We start from the raw sequence: 22,640 nt of genomic DNA on the forward strand, positions 1-22,640 counted from the left end.
ATCTTTTGCATCCCCTCGCCGATTTTTTACCATGTCGTCACCGGTAGCGAGAGTGAGAGGGAGAGAGAGAGAATCCGGGAGTCCCTGAGACGACGCTATTGCGACAGGATCGCGATGCAAACGCACAACAAAGGAGGCACCAGGAAAATTTCTTCAATAAAACAAGAATGAACGGCATCAGAATTATATAGGTGGTTCTACGGTATTTTGCTTTGCGAAAATTGAATTAGCCAACACTGGCTAGCGCAAAGCGGTATAGATCTATTCTGGAGTCCAGCCCCTTGGCGAAAGATCCATTACGGCTTTGGGCGGCTAGCAAAAATAGTGACGTCACTCACTAATTTCATTAGTGACTTCACCGAGAGTGTACTGTTTCACAAGGGAGATCTTTACTGACGCTCCGTCAGCGGTCATTTTTGAGCTGTCGTCTGCTGTCCTCTTATTGGCAAAGGTAGAGGCGTACGCCTATCCCAATCCCCTAGCCGGAATAACGATACACTCTACAGCGCGTTCTTTTCAACTGTCATCTTTGAAAAACAGCGTTTGAATTTGGGTCAGTTCGCTTGAAGAAATTCTTAATAACTAACGGCTTTAATATCTAGGGATCCTGGGATTCCAGATCTAGAAAGCGACGCCACCAACCGCTGGCAACCAGCCACAGCTTTCTAATTATACGGATTCAAGGTTAGATCGAGACTCTTACTAAAAGACAAGTACATGTAAACTTATGACACTGGTGAGATATTACGTTTTGTGGCCCTTCGATGCCATGCGATCTTCGCGATCGACGCACGTGATGAGATCGCTTTCATCGGTCAGGAATGTCTCTTGGCTTCGTCCCCACAGTCCTCATATACGGTCTACTTTTGTTTTTGTGATTACCTGTTTGACGTAGGTCGAATGGCGACTTCATGGCAAGTCGCAGTCTTAGTTGTTTCGCATCTCATGAGCGAAGTAGTTCTTGTTCCTCTACTACAATTTTATGAGAGTCAGCCAGCGCATGAGGTTCTCAATATGACATTCAGCGATGATAGCATCAGAGTTGATCAGCCTTTGTCACTGTATGAAGCCAGTGCGTCAATGTTCTACGTCAGTCAAATAATTGCACGTGCGGCAACCTGTAGTAAAATTCTTTTGTTAGGTGTATACAAGAGGATTTATAACGCTCGGTATGCCTTACACTCATCCTGACAAAGCCCCGAGCTCATTGCCTTGGAGGGAAAGGCTGCCTCTCATATCAGTTTATTGGACCAACTTGACCGCTCAAGACCAGAAACTGCACGTGCGCAAAGCAAATGACCCCTTAACGCTCAGCAAGTTTGCAAAAGACGTTCAGAAGGCGTTTCCAGACTTTCGAGACAGCTTTGATCTTGTGACAGTCGCAACTTGGCGCTCAAATGTTGTAAGTATGACGTAGAAAACGTTTTTGTAGATTATTGGTACATCTATGCTTAGTATAATGACGGTTTTTTCTACAGGTACCTTCGTTCCAGTGCGTTCTTGGCAGTGTTGGAAGACGTAGTTTTGCCGTGTTTCTGTACGAAGGCGGAGAAATCGATGACACTTCAAACAATGAAACGTCGCCTCAGCAAACAGAAAATGCCATCATTGGCTTTGACGACGGCTTCAACAACTCCTGGATGCCTCGCACAATTGCTAACAACATAGGAAATAGAATTGGAAATGTACCTCCAAGACGGGGGGTTTACGTGTTGGATTTCAATATCAGTAAGCCACGCAACACGACTGGGCTATTTCATAGTCAAAAATGTCTTTTTATGTAGGTGCTTGTACTGCTGACCAATGGAGCTCTAATAAATTCTGCAGCATTTATGGACAGTGCTATGAAGATGACTTCTTCAATTCCTTTTGCTTTGTAAGAATTTTCTGTTTCTGCTCAGTACAACGGCATGCCATTTTAGGTATGTGACGTCCTGAAATCAAGGTTCTCCTGGGTGAAATCACAGTGCGACGATCTTAACATGCTTCAGTCACCCTATCTTATAGCAATGTTTACAGTTTGTGGTGTTTTGATACTGTCTCTTTCTATCGTGGGAGGCATCGGAGGAACACGGGTTTATAGAACTCGAGAAACTGCGGCTATTAATTCGAGTACAAGTAATGGCAACAGTGAAAATGGTCTTAGTACGACAAAGGAGCCCCTAGCGGAAGCAAAAGAACCGCGAGCTTTTGTCAACAAAGGTGCTGGCGTTTTTAGCGATGGTCTGTTGCAGACTAATGAAAGCCTTCTAAATCCTGCTACTCCACACTCGAGAAAGAGCGCAGCTGAAACTTTGGCAAAAAATTCAACAACTCAGGCATCATCTTTACTCTATCCCGCCACTGCAAGCGATTTAGCCGATGATCCGGTGCTCGCGATGATGTGGACCGTAGGCGGTGAAAAGCAGGTCAACGTAGCAATGCAAGATCTAAGTTTTGAATTTCCTGCTCATTGCTTGGAGAAAGAGAGTCCCATTGCCATCGCACTGAAGCCCGGAAGCGGTCCACCAAACGCTAGCAGCTCGGGCTACATTTTTACTGTTGCACCTCACAACTTGTCTTTTGAGCCGCCTGTGACGGTTAGAGTCAACAGCGAGTCGAAAGCGCCTGAATCAAGCCTTTGGAAGAGAGAATCGAATGACAGCGAGTGGGTTCTTCTTGGAGATTTTGGACAGGCGAACGAAGTAAAAGTGAATGAATTTTGTGACTTATGTCTTACGACCTACACGCCCAAAGAACAGGAAATGGGTGATGGATACAAGTTTCACAAAATTTTGTTTGTCGGAAGAAAATACGAAACTGCCGTAACCGTTGAAGTTGATCTCCTCAGAGATGCCTGCAATGCCACCTTTCGCGAAGAGGTTTGCGTGTCGCCTTTTGTCTTTGAGCACCTCTAACTTGCGCGCACTTTTAGAGAGATCTTTGGATTGAGCAGTCCGGAAACCAAATTTGTCTGCTGCATTATCGTGAAATTTTATGCTCTAGAGAGGGAGAGTTCCTTTTGGTTATGGGAACCGCCAAGGAAGACGAGCCTTGGACTGTGAAGCATGAAGGCAGAGAAATTGTGAGTGCCCTACATGTACATGGTCTATATAGTCGGTTTCCTACTTGCAACCTACTCTGTTTGCGTCTTTAGAGGAAAGATTATGCTGAATTTAAAGCGATGGGAACAAGGAGCAACTTGGCGACGTGGCATTTGTATCCAAAAGAGGGGATAACGCCTGAGGAGGCGTTTGGTCAACGTTATCCCTGTAAAATCAACGTGATGTTTCAAAGCCAAGGCTTAGGGAAGCCTCATACGGCAAACGCCCCAATATCTACGCTTTTTGGACAAGTAAGGCATACTGTAGAGAAAGGCAACTTGTGCTCTACACGTTTTTCTTTGATCTAAAAGCGCATTCCAAGCACAGGAATTGAATCTCTATCCAGTAAGAGTACCGAGTAATAATAAATCAAATGTCTACCTTCTGTTTTTAAGTGAATTTTGAGAATAGCAGTAACGCGAACGTCGTCGTTAGCCCTAGCGGAAAACAAAGAGTCAAAGTCAGCCTTTTGCGTTCTTTAGAGCTTGCCAGCTATAGACTGTCGTTGTCTTATTTCGTAGGTGCAAACCATTGTTGCTCCTTTTCCTGCTCCTACTGCTCCTCCTGCTGCTGCTGCTTCTCACTCACTCCCAGATCAGCAAAATTCTACCGGTAATAGCAGAGGTATTTTATAGCTGGACTAGCTCTCAATTAGGAAACTTTTACATATTCAATTTCTATAGAGGTACCAGTTGACGCTGCAACGCTACCATCCGAGGCGGAATTCATTGCAAAAAATGGCAGTAATTGGGATATTGTTCGGGCTATAAGCTTTATAGCGGGCCAAAAGTGGCGATACGTCGCGTTTGAGCTTGATCTCGATAAGGCAGCGATCAATGAAATCAGGACTGCTTCTACAGAGCCTAGTTCACTATTTCTCAAGACCGTCGAAACGTGCATTGCTAAAGAGCCTGAATCTCTGGCTGTGGGAAGACTGCTGGGAATCTGCGACTCAGTGGGGATAGAAAGGAAATTAATCGAAAGAAGCTACCGGTTATTGCTATCAGCCAAACCTGAGTAAGCTTTGGTGCGTGTACCGTGCGGCCATTTCCTGTTTGTGTTTTCTTTGTTCTATTTTTCTTGTTGTAATTTTGATGTTCTATTTTTCTTGTTGTAATTTTGATGTTCCATTTTCCATGTTGTAATTTGACTTGTTGTAATTGTATTGTTCTATTTTTATGTTTTAATTTTTATGTTCAAATTTTCACAAAAATGTATTTTCTATGTTGCACTTTTTGTGTTGTTATTTACAGTAATGTACATGTTCAATGTTGAAAGTTCCTTGTTGTCATTTTAATTTTTTATATTCTAATTTTGTTGTCGTAATAATGTATTTTTTATGTGAATATTTCTTGTTCTAATTCAATCTACGATTTCATGTATTGTACTTCGTCTTTTTATGCTTGTATTAATTTTATTTGACATTTTTATTCTGTCAATTTTATTTCCTTTTAATATATTTATTACTTGGTAATTTATTTATTTATTTATTTATTAACATTTCATCGTGATTTTATTTCTAGTAATGTGGCAGTTTTAGTAGCTTCTGGAAGTCGTAACTTTCTGTGCCATGTTGTCAACATTTTTATTAATTCATTGACTTAGCACTTCACAAAGGCATATATAGAATTTTACTGCGTTCTTGAACATCGAAGCGTCACCATTAACTAACGATCCGTAAATGACTTTGAGGGACGGAAAACGTTTATCAAAAAAATTCTGTCTTCTGGCCATTCTTTCAGGTGAGCCAGAAAGAGGATCGGCTCCGTATGTACTTGGTCGAGTCAAGTTCCCTCCTGACGTCTCAAACAGGGAGACTGCTTCGTCGCATGTTGGAATAGCCGAAAAAGGAATTAATCCACAGCATTTATTCTGTGCCATCAGTTCTATGGGTACGCCTTTTCCTGAAACAAATGAGAATTCATATTAGCATCCAGTTATTTTTGTTCTTGTACCAGGAATTGGGTGGTTATTCCAAGATTGAACAAATACTTGTGCACCATAATTTGCTACTGTCATCGACACTCGAGAAACAGCAAAGCGATGATGCAGCAATTCCAAATCAAACTCGTCAGCATCATTCATTTCATTAAGGGCGAGTTTGATAGGGTAGTTAATCCGTCGGTTCACTTCCACCCAGACTCGCTCAATGGTATGATTCTAAGAAGCTGATAGTCTCAAGAATGAAAAATTTATAAAATGTCAGTCACTTTTGCTGAAGACGTTTGAATGAAGGGTCGCCTTGCCGTATTATGCCTATGTTGTCTCAGTATGTCTTGAATGTAGAGTATGAGATAGGGCTCGCGCCCACAATCAGCTGGACATGCCGGGAACCAGAGGTATTCCCTTTTAAAGTTCCCATTCATTACTGCTGTACTCATGTGCTGTTTAATTAAGGGTTAGGGGAAAGCCCGCAAGACATTTTTTTGCCGTCCCTACATCAGATTTAGTTCAGCTCGTATCTTCATCGGACGAAACTGAAGAATACAATCCACCATCAGTGTCGAAGAAGGCGAAGTTGTCGAATTCTGCACAAGGGTCTGGCAGCATGAGCGACATAGTAGCTTCTTTGGCCAACGTCGAAACAATTGACGACACCCTCACTGTTCACACTCTATCGCTGGATCCGCGTGGCAGAATTGAGGATGCCGTTAAGAGGCTGATCTCCGAAAGCTTTCAATGCCTCATCTGTCACGAAAAGCCGATGACACCACCACCTGCGGCTGCTTCTTGCTGTCAGCGTCTCGTTGGCTGCAGCGTTTGCGTCAATGAATGGTTCCGTGATGATGAACGTAATGAGGTTCCGAAGAGATGCCCTTCTTGCAATGGTCCAAATGGAAAGAGGCACTCTTTCATTATTCACGGTATCGACGCATTTCTGAGAGAGGCCAGACGACTTATTCCACAAACGCGCAACGTTGTGCGCGAAGTAGAAGATCCTGTTGATGCCACTCCTGAAGAAGAGGCCGAATAAGTACTGGCACAGGTGGTGTTTGTTATGCACGTTGGCATAATTTCTGATTTTCTTGTTTTCCTTTCAGTGCTGTGTTGCACAGAAAAGATCGTTTTTGCGCATGCTGCTTGTTTTGCAATGCATGCGTTGTTCTAACCTAATGATCTAGAAATAAAAATACAAATACATTCGGACACGTTACCGACAAGTATAAAGTACTGTAACTTAGAACATACATGAAATCGTTGAATTAGAACAAGAAATATTCACATAAAAAATACATTATTACGACAACAAAATTAGAATATAAAAAATTAAAATGACAACAAGGAACTTTCAACATTGAACATGTACATTACTGTAAATAACAACACAAAAAGTGCAACATAGAAAATACATTTTTGTGAAAATTTGAACATAAAAATTAAAACATAAAAATAGAACAATACAATTACAACAAGTCAAATTACAACATGGAAAATGGAACATCAAAATTACAACAAGAAAAATAGAACATCAAAATTACAACAAGAAAAATAGAACAAAGAAAACACAAACAGGAAATGGCCGCACGGTACACGCACCGCATAGCATTTCTACTGTTTTACGTTTCTGCTGCATCGGAGAGATGCAGTATAACATAATTAATTAGTTTACACGCTGCCAATGTTTTGTAGTCCGTAACAATTGCAGCACCTGACGAAAGTGGTACAAAATGAGATCTCCGCCTAGACGCGAGGCGCAAGGCAGCGCAGCGCATTGCGCAGTGCACTGCGCACTCCAAAAATATGGGCGTAAATCAGCTATGGCAGATACTGGAGCCAATACGCCAGCGAGTCGGTTTAGAAACGCTTCGAGGCCGAAGACTGGCGATCGATCTCAGCTGTTGGATTTGCGAAGCCCAGAACGCGAAGGGAATGGCACACACCGTGACAAGTCCCTACCTACGCAATCTCTTCTTTCGAATTCACGCGCTAAAGCGACTCGGCGTCAAGCTCGTTTTCGTCGTCGAAAGCTCGACTGTCTGCGAACTGAAATGGGAAACAGTGAGACGACGCGTCGAAGAGAGACGACCACCAGCCTTCAACGGCCGACGCGCGGTCGCCGAAATTCGAAAACCGCCGCCAGTGCGAAGGCAACTCAAGCACAAGATGGAGAAGGTAGAGAAAACGGGACGAGACGACTATCCTTTGACTCCATAACAGGACCATGTCGTCCTCTTAGTGCGTGCAAATGCTTGATCTGTTGGGAATACCTTACGTGCGAGCGACTGGTGAAGCCGAGGCGACCTGCGCCACGTTGAATCTGGCAAACGTAGATATTTTTGAGGCGATATCGATTGTTTTTCTCAACCGAATTCTTTTTTTTTTTAGTTGGTTGACGGGTGCGTCACTGAAGATAGTGACACGTTTCTCTATGGAGCACCCGTAGTCTATAGAGGTCTTAGTACCAATGAGAAGGTATCAAGAGCTCTCTGGGCTTTGCGGCTTTAGCAGAGTTCTATTCTTTTGAGTAGGATCCTCGAGTCGATATCTATACTCTTCGAGACGTCGAGAAGCGTCTCGGCATGAGTCGTTCTTCTCTAATAGCACTCGCTTTTTTACTCGGCTGTGATTACTGTCCCAAAGGCGTGCCGGGTGTCGGTAGAGAGAAGGCACTCAAGTGGCTGATGGAGCTCGGAAGCACGAGCCCACTTGAGAGGCACGTTTATCTACCGAGAAGAGTTTTTGTTGTCTATTATACGTTTTGGTTTAGATTTCGTGCTTGGAATAAGGGCAAGTGCAGTTGATGAGGTTGTGCAGTCCAAATGATGATGTTGTCCACTTTAGGAGACGATCATTGCATTTCATCAACAGAAAGTTTTATACGACGGTAAACAACGCTGCTCTTTCCTAAGCCTTGTCTCTAAACAAGTGCTTTCTTATTTCTTAGGAAGGCCCTTGCTCTCGAAGCCTTTCCAGATTCTAGGGTAGGTTTTAGTCGTGTAGCACAAAGGCGAGAGAATAGGCAAACATGCGCTTATTTCTACAGATAATGGACGAGTTTCTTTCTTCCGTGGAGGCTCATCGGACTTTCGTCGTTCCTCCTTGTCAAAGGCCAAACGTGGAGCGTTCACTTGTAAGCACACGAGATACAGCCGAACCTCAGTTACCCAAGACGTACAGGACTTTATTGAAGCACACCTCGGATGGCCTCACAGCTACACGCAGCAAAAGGTAAGCGAGCAGATAACGCGAGACGACTGTGTCTACAACTAAATTTTTTAGGTGTTTGAGTTGCTGACGTATTTCGCCATGACGACGACCCAACGGGTCGCAGCTTCTGATTTGGCCCCAGAAAGGTGAACTGGTACTCAAGACTCGATGACGCCCATTTGAATCTACTCTTTTCTAAGAATATTGAAGAGTCGAATAGCAAAAGGCGTTGCCGTTTTTGAAGTCGAGTGGCGAGGACGAGAAGCGGTCAAGATAGGCGACGAAAACGCGACGAAAGACGCCTATTTGGTCACCATAGAAAACGCCGCGGTTTGTTCAAGAAGAAAAATAGTTCAAAACGTGTGACTATTCGTTCTGCATTCTAGTTGGTCGAAAGAGTGTACCCGAATATTGTCGACGACTTTCGACGGGTCTCGTCGAAGAAGAGAAGTTGGAAATGTTATGCGTATCGAAAGCGCGTGTTGTTGACGATTCTGTTTATAGACGCGACTCGTTCAAAGAAATGCGACGAACGCCCCCGCGTGGTCCAAACGGCGACGGCACGCGTCGTGCCCGAAACGATTGTTGTCGTTTCCGATAGCGACGAGGAAGAGGGGGAGTCGCTTATCGTCTTGTCTGACAGCGAGGACGACGGGAGTCGCGCGAGGGAGTCCCACGTTGATCCATTACCCGATATCGGCAACTTATCGATTCGAGATTCTCGTCAGATTGAAAAGAAGCGCGACGAGACGTCGGGCTCGCCTCTTCCGCTTAGGGAACGGCTACGACGTCAAAAATGTCTCGATGACAGTCATTTAGGAAAATTCTATAATCTATGACGAGTGCATGCGAGGTAGAAATAATTATTATTCGAACCGAGTATTCTTTTTGACGAAAAGATTCATTTAGGTTTGGTCACGAGCGACTACTCTATATGCTAATATCTCACGTTCCTCGCGTCGTCTGTTTGTGTCTATACACTCCTTCCCAATGTCTTCTTCGAAGTGGATCGCCCTTGCGCTCTGTTTCGTTGTCGCTTCTCTTCTCTTTAAGCCGTCGTCTTCTTGGCGTCGGCGTCGTTGCAATGCCGTCAACTGTCTCTACAGCAATTGGGGTTCTTGGGGCGGCTGCAGTTATTTGACTCGCACGAAAATGCGCTACCGCTACCAAACGCGAGCTGCATCTTGCGGTGGTCGTTGCTACTACAACGTCAATTCCCAAACTACCAATTGCTGTTTTCCCCAAAAGTGAGTGCAAGTGGGCGCGTTTCGTGCTGCAGTATCTGAATCCGTCCTTTTCCTCTCGCTCCCAAGTTGCTACTATAACGCTTGGGGTCTGTGGAGCTCGTGCACGAAGACGTGCGGCAGTGGAACGCAGACTCGTTCTCGCACCAAGCTGATTACCGAATCCTGCGGCGGTACGTGCAACGACGGCTCGTCGAAAACGCGATCGTGCAACACGAACTGTTGTCCTATCAACTGCGTGATGAACTCCTGGGGTTCGTGGTCGACGAACTGTCCGTGCGGCTCGACGACAACGCAGTATCGTTATCGCTACGCTTCGCGCGCAGCGTCGTGCGGCGGATCGGGCTGTCCTTCGACGAAGAATAGCAGGCCGAAATCTTGTTCCTGCTGCGCTCAAAATTGCCAGTCGACTTGGAGCTCGTGGAGTTCGTGCACGGCGATCTGCGGCCGGGGAACTCAAACTCGGACGTTGATCATACAGTCTCCGGCCAGTTGCGGAGGATCTGCTTGTCCCAGCTCCTCGTCTCAGTCTCAGGCGTGCTCTGGCAGCACCCCAGTAAACTGTCAGGTACGAAAAGTGGTCGTTTTGCGATCCTTTATGGCTTCATGCATGGCATTCAGATGAACAGTTGGTCGTCGGGTCCGTGTCGCCCTTATAACGGAAAGTGCGGCAGCGGAACGCTGACTCGTACGCGAAGCGTGGCGGTGAGCGGCGGCTGCGGCGGTTCGTCGTGCTCGTCGTACTCGACCAGTCAGACGATCGGCTGTTCGTCTGGCTGTTGCGCGGTGAACTGCGCGGTGAACGGTTGGGGCAGCTGGGGCTCGTGTTCTAGCGACTGCGGCTCTGGTCAAAAGTAAGCGGCAGTCTACGTTCGAACGTGGGAATTCACCGCTTTGTTTCAGGACGAGATCTCGCTCTGTATCCCGACCGAACCAATGCGGCGGTACGTCGTGTCCGTCTCTGAGCCAATCGACTTCGTGCTCGCAGTATTCGTCGCGCGACTGTTCCGTGAGCGCTTGGTCCAGCTGGTCGCAGTGCTCTAATCTGTGCGGCTCCGGCACAACGACTCGCACGCGAAGTATAACGTCGCCGGCGTATTGCGGCGGTTCTTGTCCATCGCTGTCCGAATCGAAAGCGTGCACATCGTATGCGTCGAATCGAGATTGCACAGTAGGAATCGCGCGGACTCGAAGAAGCGTATTGTGATGCAAATGTTTTAGGTGAACTCCTGGGGAGCGTGGGGCTCTTGCGATCAAAAGTGTGCTGTCGGAAAGTCTTATCGTTATCGCAGCGTGTCTCAGAGCACCGTCTGCAGAGGAGCAGCCTGTCCTACTCTATCGGTATAGTGAAATGCACCGTGGGACCTTAAGCCCTCCTAATTCAAATTTGATCTGTTTAGAACTCCAAGTTCTGTGGACTGAGCAACGGCGGTTGTCAGCACAATTGCAACGGTGGCACTTGCTCGTGCAAGGCCGGCTATTTGCTAAACAGCGACGGTAGAACATGCCGTCCGCGTGACTGCGGTACACCGACCGTCAAATACTGTCCAAGCGACAAACCGTATCCGTCGAGTTGCGTGTATCCGACGTTTACGTGTCCAAAAGGAACGACATACGGTCAATCGTGCACCCTGCAATGTACGTCCGGTTTCGATCTTCAGAACGGCGGGAACACGATTACGTGTCAGTCTTCCGGCGCTTGGTCGTCATACAAGACGAGATACTGCTTGCTTGGCTACAAGAAGCCGACAGACGTATGTGTGCAGTTAGTTTTGTCGGCTCTCTTGTAATAAGCTTTAAATTTGCAGATATTGCTGTCTAATGACCGTGTTAACGAAAACGAGAAAGTGGGTCTTGTTGTCGGAGCCTTTACGACTAAAGATCCTAATCTCTTGGATACTCACACTTACAAACTGATTGATAGCGCTAGCGGAAAATTCTCCCTCGTCAGTGGCAACTCTTTGACGACCACGTTTACGGCCAACTACGAATCACCGCCAACTAGGTGAACCTCACGCGGTAGTTTGCGGCTAACGACCCCACGTGCTATTTTTGTCTTGTTCTAGCTACACAATAACGGTGCGCAGCACAGACAACAGAGGCTTATACTTGGACAAGCAATTCACCATCAGCATCAACGACGTGAACGAAAAACCGACGGCAATAGCGGTACGGTGCATTCTGACGATACGTGAGACGTCTACTTGCGCTTTTTTCTGCAGCTAAGCAGCTCGTATGTCGACGAGAACAGTGCGAAGGGTACGACAATTGGCACGTTCAAGACGAGCGACGTTGACAGCGGCCAATCGTTCACTTATACCCTCTTGGACGACGCCGGCGGTCGATTTGGCGTGACCGGGAATACGCTTAAGGTGGCGGCGTCCAATACTCGTTGCCTGGCCGAAGGTGGCAGCTTGTGCTTACTCGACTACGAAAAGGCGACGAGCTATACGATCAAGGTTCGGAGCATAGACAACGGGGCGCCACCTCTTTACAAAGACGAGTCGTTTACCGTGAATCTGCGAGACGTTAACGATCAGCCTCGAAATCTCCAGCTGTCTGGCTATACGATGAAGGAAAACGCTGCTGTTAATACAGTGATCGGAGACTTGTCTGCCACGGATGAAGATCCCAAGCAATCGTTAATTTATTCTCTTTCTGACGACGCCAGAGGTCGGTTCGCGCTGAACGCCGCTAATCAGATAGTGCGAAAGGCAACGAGCGACAAAATCGACTACGAGACCACAACGAGCTACAAAGTTACAGTGATCGCGACAGATAACGGCAAGCCGCCGATGAAGATGTCCAAGGTCTTCACTATTGAAATTCTTGACGTGAACGAACCGCCGGTAACGATAACGTTCTCGTCGACGGGAGGCCAGTTGTCTTTTGCCGACGATAGTCCGAACGTAAACGAGAATTCGGCGAAAGGGGTGACGGTCGGTACGCTGATCGCTTTTGACGCCGACGCGAAGCAGAAGCTTGCGTTTCGACTTGACGACACGGCGGGAAATCGATTTGCATTGAAAACGTCCGCTCTTACCTGTACAGCAGTCAATGTCAAGGTACTAAGATGATTGGACCACCATACATCTCGCTAAAAATAGAATAGACGCGTTGGCAGACTCTCTTGTACCCTTCTCCATTGTCGTTTCTCTAGAATTTGAAGACGAAATGCACCGTTCCAGTGACCGTAAATGGCGTTCTCAATCACGAGGTCGATGCTTTGCATACGATCGTCGTTCGAGTCACCGACCAGCACAGTCTCTTCAAAACGGCTCGATTCTCCGTCAAGATCGTCGACGTGAACGATCGACCTCGCGAGATCAAGTTTTCCGGCGGACTTCAGCCGACGGTCAACGAAAACGAGAACGACAAAGCCCTCGGAAGTTTCACGACAACCGACGACGATCCGACCGACGTTCACAAGTACACGCTCACCGACTCGGCCGGAGGCCGATTCACGATCAAAGGCAGCACGTTGATGACGACGTCGAGCGCGAACTTGAACTACGAAGCCCAAGCGCAATATACGATCACCGTTCGATCAACCGACTCTGGTTCCCCTCCGCTAAACGTCGAAAAGGTCTACACCGTTCAGGTAAAAGATGTTAACGAAGTACCGACCGACGTCACATTGAAGAACAGTGCCGTCGCCGAGAACAGCGCGATTGATACCGTCGTGGGAACGCTCGCCACAACCGATCCGGACAACTTGAAAAGCGTTCGGCAAACGTTCACCTACACGATTATCGACAGCGCCGCGGGTCGGTTCAAAGTGGATAAAGGCGTCGTGAAAGTGGCTCTGTCGAATACTCGCTGTCTGGCGTACGGCGGCTCCGAGTGCAAGATTGACTACGAGACTGCGAAGTCGCATAAGATCGTCGTTCGCGTTGTGGACAGTGGGAGTCCTTCGCTTCAGAAGGACTTTTCCTTGACGATTACCATAACCGATGCCAACGATAAGCCGAGGAATCTTGCCATCGACACGTTTTCGGTCAAGGAAAATGCGGCACTGAACACGCTCGTGGGGACGTTTACGGCCACCGACGAAGACGCCGGTCAAACTCTTTCGTACAAACTGACGGATGATGACAACGGACTGTTCACCTTGAAAGGCAAGCAGTTGCTGAAGGCCAAGGCGATCGACTACGAGACGAAAACATCTCACTCTGTCACCGTCGAAGTGGCGGACAGTGGAAACCCGCAGGAATCTGTGAGAGTTATTTTAGATCTGTTAGAAATTAGCTTTTTGAGTTTTTGCTTTTGCTTGACAGATGACGAAAAAGTTCACGATCGAAGTCTTGAACGTGAACGAGCCGCCTGTAACGATACTTTTCAAAGACACCGGCGGCCAGCTGAGCTTCCCCGACAATTTTCCCAAAGTGAACGAAAACACTGCCCCCAAGACAGTCGTGGGCGCTGTCGAGGGACACGACGAAGATGCTGTGCAAACACTGGCGTTTACGCTAGACGACGATGCCGGCGGACTTTTCCAAGTCTCTAAAGCTGCAGTTTGTAAGCCTACGAGTCTTATTCCGGTAAAGAACCGCTTTTTTTTGTTTTTTCTTGTGTGGTAGTTTTTCTCTTGTTTCTAGGGCGTCAAAACGGTGTGCACAGCGGACTTGACGGTGTCGGGTTCCTTGAACTACGAAGGAAACGGCAAACACTCTATCATCGTTCGTGCGACGGACAAAGCGGGACTTTTTATAGCTACTCGATTCACGATCGTCGTTGTAGACGTCAACGACAAACCTACGGTTAGATGAATCGACGACAATCGCGAATAACGCTTTTAATAGAAGATTTTCTTGTATTCAAGGCTATTCAATTAGCAGGCGGATCGCCACAGGTCGTCGAAAATAAGAACGGCGCCGTCGTCGGGGGTCTCGTTACGACCGACGACGACACGTCCCAAAAGCACACCTACAAGTTGATTAACGACGCCGGAGGCCGTTTCGTCGTCGCCGGCGATCAAATAAAAGTGTCCAATTCGGCTAATTTGGACTACGAGAGCGCCGCTCAGCATACCATCGTTGTCATGTCGACTGACAACGGTTTGCCTGCGAAATCGGTGACGGCGACGTTTAACGTCACTATATTGGACGTGAACGAGAAACCGAAGTCGATTGGCATCGACAAGGACAAGGTGCCCGAAAATAGCAATGCTAATGCGATGGTCGGAAAATTATCCACTGTCGATCCGGATAACTCTCACAAGGATAGACAGACGTTTTCTTACTCTCTTCTAAACGGGGCGTCGGGTCGTTTTAAACTCGACGGAAACGTCGTCAAGGTTGCTGCATCGAATGCTCAGTGCTTGGCTCTCGGCGGCAAGGAATGCGTCCTGAATTACGAGGAGAAGAAGACGCATGACATTCTCGTACGATCGACGGACAACGGATCGCCAGCCATGTCAGTCGACTACGTCGTGACTATTACTTTGACGGACGTCAACGATCGACCGCGCGATCTCGACCTGTCAAACGACAGGGTGTTTGAGAACGAGAAAGTGGGCAAGGTCGTCGGAAAACTCTCGGCGACGGACGAAGACGCTTCGCAAAAGCTGACGTTTACGTTGCTCGACGACGACAACGGAAGATTTAAGATCAGCGGCAACGAGCTGCAAAAGGCGATCTCGGCCAACTACGAGACGTCGAAAGCGCACACCGTCATTGTTCAGGTCATGGATAGCGGTAATCCGGCGTTGGCGATAAGCAAGAATTTCACGATTGAAGTTCTTGACGTGAACGAGGCTCCTATCAGCATGAACTTCACCGACGATAATGGACAGCTGAAATTTGGCAAAGGCTATCCTCGAGTTGAAGAACTCTCACCCGTCGGTACGGTCGTAGGCACGATCGTCGCCTTGGATTACGACGAGAAGGAAACGCTCGTTTTCCGTCTCGACGACGATGCCAACGGAAGATTTGCGCTCGCAAAGGCCAAGCCCACGTGTCAGATCGTGACTAACCAACCGGTAAAAGAATTCATTGTGAAGCGAACTTTTTTCAGTGCTGTTTGCGTCTATAGGGAATTAATACCATGTGTTCGACGACGCTCGAAGTGATTGGAGATATTGACCACGAAGCCTTCAATAATCATTACGTGACCGTTCGTGCAACTGACTCAAAAGGCCTGTTCTTCACGCAGAAGTTCAGGGTCGATATAGTCGACGTCAACGACGTGCCTCATGTAAGTACTGTAGGAAGAGTGTTATAAAATACATGAAATTATTTTTCTTTGTGTAGGACATACTGCTCAGTGTCAGTGAAGTGAAAGAGAATTTGAATGATCAGATGATCGGCAAGTTCACGACCGACGACCAAGACACATCGCACTCGCACACGTACCGTCTCATTGACGACGCTGGTAATCGCTTCGTCCTCAAGACAGACGTCTTGTACACGACGTCCAACGCAAATTTGAACTTCGAGTCGCAAAGCGAGTTCAACGTCACGGTTCGATCAACCGACGACGGTGTGCCGCCTCTGTTTCGCGAGGAGACGTTTCTTATTACTGTTCTCGACGTCAACGAAAAGCCGACGTCCATATCGTTGTCCAATTCAAATGTGATCGCCGTGTAGTGACGATAAAAGAAATTCCATTGATTTCTTTCGTTTCCAGATCGCAGAAAATTCTCCAGTGAATGCCGGAGTGGGTGTCTTGACGGTGATCGATCCGGACAATCTGGGTCCGGCTGGCGCGTGGCAGACTCACACGTGCACTGCTACTGACAATGCCGGGGGAAGATTTGTTGTGCAGACGAATACTCTTCAGGCATGCAATCATTTTCTGCTGATCTCTTTGTACTCTATATTCTCCTCTAGGTCGCTTCTGCCAACCTGAATTTTGAAGTGAATCCGACTTGGCCGGTTGTTGTGCGTTGTGTTGACAGCGGTGTTCCGTCGCTCTCGATGGATCAGAAATTCGTCATTAACGTTACGGACGTCGACGAGCTTCCTACAGCTATCCTCATGCATAATGGAACAGTCGAGGAAAATCTTCCCGCTGGCCAATTGGCGGCGAAGTTCTCGACCGTCGATCCGGACAATGAAGTGAAAGATAGACAGGTACGTACTGAGAGGGGCAAAAGACGTGATCATTTATCTCGCTTTGTTAGTCTTTCACGTATACCCTCAAAAACGTGCCGGCCGACTTTCCCTTCCAACTTTCCGGTGACGAACTCAAAACGACTAGACCTCTCGACTTCGAAGCGAACCCCTCATGGAAACTCGATGTTGAAACGACCGACGACAGCGGTTTATCAATTACCGACTCTTTCCAAATAACTGTCATCAACGTCAACGATCCGCCGACGGGCGTGGACTTGACCGGATCGAGCTCGACGCCTGAAAACAGTCCAGGCGGAACGTACGTGGGCACCTTGAACGCCGAAGACGAGGACGTCAAAGACAGTCATACGTTTAACATCACGTTCGTTTTTCCTGGACCGAGCCTTCTCTCTCCTGACAAGGCCGTGTCTGGTTTGTTTGATGTGGACTCATCGAAGGGCACACTAACCGTGGCAATGGGGGCTCAGTTGGATTACGAGTCTGTTGAGGAGTACACCATCGAGGTGACTACGATCGATTCGGGTAGCCTGTCCTTTACTGGGCCCGTTACGGTCAATATTTCGGACGTGAACGAAAGACCGACGAATATTACTCTGTCAAATAATCAGGTAGCACTGTCGCGGGATCTTTTATGCACAGTCGAGTTTAGGTTTTTCAGATTAGCGAAGGCGATTCTGAGGACACGATTATCGGCGATCTAGTTGTTTCCGATCCCGACAACGAGTACGAGGATCGTCAAGAACACACGTGTGTTGTTTTGGACTTTCCAGACGAACCATTCCAGGTAAAATTGACGACAGTAAAGTTTACCTTGGGAAATTAGTCGTTTTTGTTTTTACAGGTTGCCAATCAAACATCTCTGATCGTCGCTGACGATTCGCTCAATTTCGAACAAGAATCGCTTCACACCATTGACGTAAGCAGTTGTCAAGGATGCTGTCTTAGGAAATGAAGTTAAACTTTTTATTCTAGGTTCGTTGTCGTGATGACGGCGTTCCAACGATGTTTGTCGACAAGCAATTTAACATAGTCGTCAACGACGTCAACGAAGCGCCGATTCTCGTCGGACTTACCAAGAGCAGTGTGGATGAAAACCTCAGTCCCGGCGCTCTAGTGGGCCTCTTCACGTCCATGGATCCGGACAACGAAGGCGGCTGGAGGCAGAACGTGACGTACGTCTTGAACGGCATGATCGCTCCTTTTGTTATCAACGGCACTGGATTGGTAACGACGATGACTTTCGACTACGAAAAGAACTCGAGCTACTCGATCAATGTGACGGCAACTGATACCGGCAATCCGCCTGCTAGTACGTCGGTGAAAATCACAATCAACGTTACCGACGTCAACGATCGGCCAACGCAGATTACGTTTAACAGCAGCGGCCTGAAAGAAAACTCTCCAGGCGATACGTTCGTTGGAGAGCTCGGTACCGTTGATGAAGATATGGGTCAAACCCATGTGTATTCCATTATACCAGACGGACATATAGAGAGTAGGTGCTCAGCGTTGAGTGCGTTCTGTCTACTGACGCTCTTCTGTAGAAATATTCTATATCGACGGAAAGAAGCTGATGTTGTCAAGCGGAAGCAAAGTGGACTTCGAAACAGAAAGCACGTACACAGTGGCTGTAAAGACGACTGACAGCGGCATTCCCCCCCTCAGCTATGAAGTAAGCACTAAACTATTTGTGCTAATTAATTCAGTGAATTTATGCTTGCTCTAGAACAACGTAATCGTCAAAGTGATAGACGTCAACGAGCGTCCGACGAACGTCTTTTCGTACAACGTGAGCAAGATTGACGAGAATAGTCCGGCAGGCACGTTCGTCGCCAATCTTACCGTCGTCGATCAAGACACCAATCAAACGCACACGTGCAAGCTTCTCAACGGCTCAGAATATTTTACCGTCGTGCAGAGCCCGTCTCTCGAACTAGTCGTCGCAGACAACGCCGACATCGACTACGAGACGACGTCCGTCATTCGCGTACTACTCCAGTGCGCCGACGACGGTCAACCGCCGCTCAGCATCGACCATTCGTTCGACGTGCACATCGTCGACGTCAACGAGCCACCGACCAAAATTTTCTTCAATGGAACACGTTTTCTGCGCGAAGACATTTCTGTCGGCTCGGTCGTCGGCATTCTCTCAGTCGTCGATCCAGATCAAGGTCAGACGCATTATTTCAGTCTAAGCGGGCCAGCGGCGGACGGATTTAAGGTGATATCGGACTCTGAAACTTTTTTGACGATCTTTAATTATACCCATTTGGTTTAGATCGACAACGCTTTCCGACATTTGATCGTTGCACGACCCGTTCGATTTGATTACGAAGCGCTCGACAGCCCCTTCGTCAATGTGACCGTTTTCGCTGTTGACGACGGCGTGCCTTCGTTCAATGCTAGCTTAGAGCTATCGTTCATCGTTATCGACGTGAACGAGCCTCCGAAGAATATCTCCATCACAGGCGGCGGCGACGTGTTCGAAAACGCAACCAGCGGTGACGTCGTCGGCGAGCTCGAAGCGATTGACCCGGAAAACAGCAACTCGTCGATATCGTACGTCATTCTGTCTGTCAACGGCGTCGTCAATTCGTCGCTTTTCTATCTGGTGACCAACTCGTCCAGCACGTTTCTCACATTGAATTCGAGTCTGAACTACGAAGACCTGTCGTCGTTTACGGTCGAGATTCAAGCGAGCGACGACGCCGTGCCGCCGTCGACGACAGTAACCCTACTGAAAGTGAACGTGAAACGAACGGATCCGTGTGCTCTCAAAACCGCCGGATGCGATCCGAACGCCTCCTGTCAGCGAACGGGCCCCACGTCAAGTCAATGCCAGTGCAAGGACGGATACACGGGCGACGGCTACAAGTGTAGTCCAATCAAATTCTGCGAAGATCCGGAAGCCGTCTGTCACAACGGTACATGCATCGACGGCATCGACTTGTATACGTGCTCGTGTAATCCTGGTTTCCTGCCGCCGGATTGCAGTCGACAAGTGGACGAGTGCGCGTCGAATCCGTGCAACGGTCACGGAAGCTGCTTGGATAAGCTGAACGGGTTTACATGCGTTTGTAACGACGGTTATACCGGTGCGTTTTGCGAGGTGGACATTGATTATTGTCTCTCGTCGCCGTGCGGACCCGGTACGTGCATTGATGGTCTGACAACATTCGATTGCGACTGTCCGTCGGGGTACTCGGGAAAAACGTGCTCGTTCTCGACTCAAGTCTGCGCGGACGGGTCGAAGTGTAAGCAAAGTCAGTGCATTCCCAAATCGACGAGAGCGCGTCTAGTACAACAGACGCAAGACGGCGACACCAAACCAATCGATATTACCATAAGCATTGGGGACGGGGACGGCGAGGAGGACGAAGAGGAGAAGGAAGACGAAGAAGAAAAAGGATACTTGTGCGTCAAAGACGACGACGTCGTCTCTTTGCCGTTTCCGTCGAAGCAGGATGAATTGACGCTGTTCAAGGAAAAGATCGAATCATACATGACGAACGAACTCTACGTTCTCGTACCAGATCCCGATAATCCGAAGGGAGAATTCAAAGCCGGCGTGTCGTTTGTTTTCGTTCTCAAGACGTCGCTTCTTGGCGACGAGTCGAAACGAAAGCGGCGTGAAGCGGATGACGTGATGGTACAAGTCAGCTTCGTAGTCGTTCTGAACGATCGTCCTTTGCCTCGGAGTATGGTTCTAAGGATCTGTGCGACGAAGGCAGCCTTCAATCGGAGTTCGGCGCTAAAGCGGAGTACACGTGCGACCTGATTTCCAACATGACCGAGAGTGCGGCGAGCCTCGTGACTTTCGCGCCGTTTGCCCGTCCCGATCCCGATGAACCCAGTAGTGCTCTTGAGTATTGGCCTATCGTTGCGGCCGTCGGCGGCGTCGCCTTGCTCTTACTATCGATTACGTTGACGCTCGTTTACGTGCGAAAACGCCAGCGACGACGTCGTATGAATTTTGCTGATGCGTCTTTTCCATGGGATAGCGACAGTCTGGTTCGCGGCGAGTATACCGAGAGGTCGTTTGCGAACAGCAATCGCATGTACTTGCCGTCCGGCGAAGAGGTGCCGGATTCTTCTTTGGTGGAAAACAATGACGACGACGCCGTGACGTTCAGCAATCCTATCTATTCTGGCGAGAGAGAAGCAGGCATGCTCCATAACCCAATTTACGAGAAGCGTGAAGACGACGACGAAGAAAGGATCTACGAGGAGCCCAAGACCTCATTTTGAGCTCGTTCATTAGATGTTTTAGATGTTTAGTGTGTGTGTGTGAAGCATTCTACAGTACCAGCTGTATCTGATGTATACGAGATCAGAACGTTATTAATATACACATATGTTGGCAGAATTTTTTCTACTGTGTACAAGACTTAGTGTTAGCTGCCGCTCTTTTGAGAGAATCTCCTCCTTTTGAAAGCATGCTGTCTAGAAGAGGAATGTTCATGACTTTGGCGAGAGCATGAAACATTTTTCAAGAGTATAAGCAACAAGTCTTCCATACGTATCAAGAGCAAGTGGAAGCTCTGATTCTTCTCTCATCGAGCGCACGTTAGCATAACGGCTGGAGCCTCCGCTGGAGCCGGGGATGAAGCTGATAGAGCTGGATGGAGCGGGGAGCAATATGATCGATCATTCGTCCAGTACGCTGTGGACGAAGACGGCTAGAGGCCAAACGTCCGTCTTTTTAACTCTCGCTCACGTGCTCTGTCTTCATTATTAGATGTTTTGCTGTAATTATATCCCGGTGCGGGGGAGGATCAAAGGCGCCGACAGGGTGATAAACCTCGTATCATCCCGGAGGAGAGGGGGGATATATCACCCCGCTCGGTCGTCATTGACGACGGGCGATATGAGGTTATCGCCCGTCGTCAATGACGACCGCAGGGGGTGATATGAGGTTATCGCCCGTCGTCAATGACGACCGCAAGGGGTGATATATATCATCCCGGGGAAAAGGGGCCCCTACGTGCGATTTACCCCGCTACATCTTACGCGACAGTTCGTAGAGTTCGGTCGAAGTGAACTAACACTCTAAGTCTTACAGCGGAGCATTTTTACGAATGCAATGCGAAGTTATAATCGATCGCGCACCAATTCTCCAACAAAATCTCGAACAAAACTCGCGCCGGTTCAAGCGCGCACATCTATAAACGCTCAAAAGAAGACGAAATAATACTTAAAAAAAAAAGAAAGAAAAAAAGAATAAGAAGGGAATGGTCAAAACGACGTTATTAATATGTACTGAACACAACACTGAAACACACGAAAAACAGGCAAAAGGACAAAAATAGTCAGACATCTGGTCTAATTTTGTGCTCTATTAGATACTCATACGTTGGCAGAATTTTCTCTACAAGAGCCTGCTGCTCTTTCGAGAGAATCCTCTGCTTTGGAGCTGCATGAAACCCTGTGCTATTATTGACTGTTTCGTACCATGGTTCTGACCCAGGAAAGTCTGTCTCTCTTGGAGTTGCCTTCCAAGAGAGCATGCTCTCCAGGAAAGGAATGTTCACGACATGGCAGAGAGACTGAAGCGTTTCTCTAGGGTGTGATAGCAAGTCCTCCGTATCGAAAACAGGCGGCGGCGTACCAGTCAATCTCCGCACTTCGTCATACAGAAACCTTTGTTGCGGATATCCCACGTCAACAGGAGAGTCGACGTGAATATACTTCTCATAGGATGATATGACATCGGCAGGATGCCTCGTGAGGAAAACGTTCTTCACTTTGGTAATCCAAGACGCTACTCGATCGGAACAAGCGTCTTCAACCAAAACATTGCTTACTGGCGCCTTAAAATAGATTACCGAAGCGCCGTCTTTCATCGGATCAGTTGTTATCATCTGTGTGACTTCGTCGTAGTTGCTTGGCCACTTGGACGCGACGACTTTCTCGCGTAACTCCGGGTTCGGGCATTTTCCGCCGGATAAGAGTCGATATTTGTAGAAGGGCTCGTCAAAAATGACCGCGTCTTCGCGGCTGGCGAAAGATCGGCTCAGAGCTGTCGATGCCGAACGTGGGCTCGACCACATAACGATTCGAGTGGCCATTGTCTCTTTGTACTGGTAGGA

At 47.9% G+C, this 22,640-nt stretch overlaps 4 protein-coding genes across 6 annotated transcripts; 3 read left to right on the forward strand and 1 right to left on the reverse strand.

The window, feature by feature from the left end:
- The first annotated feature begins 351 nt into the window (after nt 1–351).
- Nucleotides 352–4,314, forward strand: LOC136196613 (uncharacterized). 3 transcript variants are annotated; one of them, XM_065986201.1, is made up of 14 exons: nt 352–451; nt 507–553; nt 603–684; nt 896–1,089; nt 1,142–1,402; nt 1,479–1,728; nt 1,785–1,876; nt 1,923–2,861; nt 2,915–3,064; nt 3,137–3,334; nt 3,395–3,428; nt 3,479–3,543; nt 3,605–3,707; nt 3,767–4,314. In XM_065986201.1, the coding sequence occupies exons 4-14, from the start codon at nt 901–903 to the stop codon at nt 4,102–4,104; spliced, it is 2,619 nt and encodes an 872-aa protein (XP_065842273.1). In that variant the 5' UTR covers nt 352–451; nt 507–553; nt 603–684; nt 896–900; the 3' UTR covers nt 4,105–4,314. The 3 variants fall into 3 exon arrangements, with proteins under 3 accessions (XP_065842273.1, XP_065842275.1, XP_065842274.1); XM_065986203.1 differs by having other exon boundaries at nt 3,605–3,695; XM_065986202.1 differs by having other exon boundaries at nt 391–451; nt 541–553.
- Nucleotides 4,315–6,823: 2,509 nt separating this feature from the next.
- On the forward strand, nt 6,824–9,111 carry LOC136196832 (flap endonuclease GEN homolog 1-like). The gene is made up of 13 exons (XM_065986483.1): nt 6,824–7,196; nt 7,261–7,350; nt 7,410–7,496; nt 7,553–7,737; nt 7,792–7,811; nt 7,866–7,908; nt 7,969–8,005; nt 8,068–8,154; nt 8,202–8,252; nt 8,304–8,377; nt 8,432–8,561; nt 8,618–8,681; nt 8,736–9,111. Exons 1-13 carry the CDS (start codon nt 6,825–6,827, stop codon nt 9,068–9,070), a joined length of 1,575 nt encoding a protein of 524 aa, XP_065842555.1. The 5' UTR covers nt 6,824; the 3' UTR covers nt 9,071–9,111.
- LOC136196829 (protocadherin Fat 4-like) lies at nt 8,946–20,900 on the forward strand. Its single transcript, XM_065986481.1, has 25 exons — nt 8,946–9,084; nt 9,141–9,478; nt 9,545–10,043; nt 10,097–10,329; nt 10,379–10,646; nt 10,697–10,816; nt 10,876–11,229; nt 11,284–11,480; nt 11,542–11,644; nt 11,698–12,540; nt 12,636–13,691; nt 13,753–14,016; nt 14,074–14,235; nt 14,298–15,455; nt 15,509–15,670; nt 15,727–16,047; nt 16,103–16,255; nt 16,306–16,548; nt 16,599–17,159; nt 17,210–17,335; nt 17,393–17,467; nt 17,524–18,046; nt 18,096–18,223; nt 18,278–18,772; nt 18,830–20,900. Exons 1-25 carry the CDS (start codon nt 9,067–9,069, stop codon nt 20,327–20,329), a joined length of 9,900 nt encoding a protein of 3,299 aa, XP_065842553.1. The 5' UTR covers nt 8,946–9,066; the 3' UTR covers nt 20,330–20,900.
- Nucleotides 20,901–21,642: 742 nt separating this feature from the next.
- On the reverse strand, nt 21,643–22,635 carry LOC136196833 (uncharacterized). Its single transcript, XM_065986484.1, has one exon. The coding sequence runs from the start codon at nt 22,617–22,619 to the stop codon at nt 21,861–21,863; it is 759 nt and encodes a 252-aa protein (XP_065842556.1). The 5' UTR covers nt 22,620–22,635; the 3' UTR covers nt 21,643–21,860.
- Nucleotides 22,636–22,640: the final 5 nt, after the last annotated feature.

Source organism: Oscarella lobularis, chromosome 16 (genome assembly GCF_947507565.1).
Source record: "Oscarella lobularis chromosome 16, ooOscLobu1.1, whole genome shotgun sequence".
NCBI lineage: Eukaryota > Metazoa > Porifera > Homoscleromorpha > Homosclerophorida > Oscarellidae > Oscarella > Oscarella lobularis.